This window comes from Aplysia californica, unplaced genomic scaffold (genome assembly GCF_000002075.1).
Source record: "Aplysia californica isolate F4 #8 unplaced genomic scaffold, AplCal3.0 scaffold00126, whole genome shotgun sequence".
NCBI lineage: Eukaryota > Metazoa > Mollusca > Gastropoda > Aplysiida > Aplysiidae > Aplysia > Aplysia californica.
In genome coordinates, this window is record NW_004797396.1 from 227266 (window position 1) to 228927 (window position 1662).

The 1662-nt window shown below is 44.6% G+C and overlaps 2 protein-coding genes across 2 annotated transcripts in view; one reads left to right on the top strand and one right to left on the bottom strand.

Moving 5' to 3' along the window:
- The window catches only part of LOC101846343, a gene marked incomplete in the record, with an annotated part of 86749 nt that overhangs the window by 45848 nt on the left and 39239 nt on the right, over positions 1-1662 (top strand).
- LOC101846572 overlaps positions 7-1662 on the bottom strand; it is a 3435-nt gene continuing 1779 nt past the window's right edge. Inside the window, exon 2 of the mRNA XM_013081328.2 lies at positions 7-315. Coding sequence (XP_012936782.2) covers positions 47-315 — 269 coding nt within the window. The 3' untranslated portion in view covers positions 7-46. The remainder of the gene's footprint in view (positions 316-1662) is intronic.

The window sequence follows — 1662 nt, forward strand, 5'->3', positions numbered from 1 at the left end:
TCTTCACATTAACATCAATTAATATGGTATACAATAGCTTCCCGCCTTACCTAGAACCACTTCCGTCTCGTATGTTCGCGTCCACTTTGTTCCTCAACATGGCCGCAAGTCCGCCCAGACGTTCCCGCACCGCCGCCAGGTGGAGCGCCGTGTCGCCGTCACGTGATATATGAGTCACTGCGGCCTTGACCTGATCTCCCGCCATAGAGTCCAAGAGATGCACGAGGTCTGCGTCTGTTCCGTGGGCAATGGTGGTTAGCAGACGATCTGCTTCCTCGTCGGCTGTCTGCCATTGCTTCTGCATTATAGGCGGATCTGTTGAAGAAAGGAAAAAGAATGAGACTTTGGATGTGTTTTTTCTTTGCTTTTAACAAACCATGTCTAACTGGTCTCCTTGTCGCTTTTTGAAAACGACAGTAATCTCAGAACTTTTATGAAGTAATTCATCAAAGCAGAGAACGGGAAAGGCAGAGGCCTGTTGTAGCAAGAAGTGGGGAGATTTCTGAATAAATGCATACCCAGACAGTGAAATATTCGGTCTTATACTTATACACGCTAATTGCACCATCCGTCCCTGAAACACTCACGCCACTCTTTCACGTCACATTGATACGGCGGGTGGGTGGAAGGCGCCACGGTAGGTCCTGCTTCTGTTCTTTTCCTCTGTCTTTCCTGTCTGAATGTCTTGCTTTTTTTGCTCCTCTCCACATATAGGCTGTTGTTTTGTCGATGTGCTTCCCTGTCACCAACAAACAAACGACCTGCGCAACGGTACTTTGATAATGACACCATTTCGTTTTGGCTCTTTTTAGACTCGCACGGATCACCCTTTTCACTTTGCGGTTCAAACATTTTCACCAATGAAAGCTAATGCTTTAATGCTTTAAGAAAACACCCTGAATTGCGGTTGTCTCGAATAGTATCAAATTTTACTGAGAGTCGTCCAACATTCCTTCTCACTCTTTTCTCTGTTAAGTGGTTGTTGGCACACAGGACTGTTAACTGAATTGTCGGAAGTAGTTATTGGCACTTGTTCAGACTTCTGCTTTATATAATTTCCCCCAACTGATCACTTTCTGCACCGAAGCTTGTGGAGCCTTTTTTTTTTTTGGGGGGGGGTGTCACCCCCCTCAGTTGTATCTATTTGTTTGTCTGGCTTGCGTTTCCCCTGGAGCTAAAAAGCAGTTATTGTGTGTGGGATTCTAGATATTTTTACCCATTTAACTTTCAATGAAACAGATGCGTTGAAGCATACTTTATATGTGTCTGCAAGCTCAAGTGGGTACATGCACAACATGATTGAGAATCTAGTGGGTCCTACTGTTTATCTGTCTTGCGTTTCCTTAGAGCTAAATAGCCGTTATTGTGTCAATGTGCTTCTGTGTAACTCTCACTGAAACATATGCGTCGAAGTGTTTTTCAGATATTTCGTTAAGCACTAGCGCATACTTGCACAACATGGTTCAGTCTATTATAGTGGGCTGGCGTCTTGGCCACCGCAGGTTTAACATTGATTCACCATTCAGGCAGGGTGGTTGAAGGGAGAAGGGAGGATGGTAGAAAGAAAGAGATATATAGTTAGATAGACAGCTGATAGATAGATAGTTAGACAGACAGACAGACAGACAGACAGACAGACAGACAGACAGACAGACAGACAGA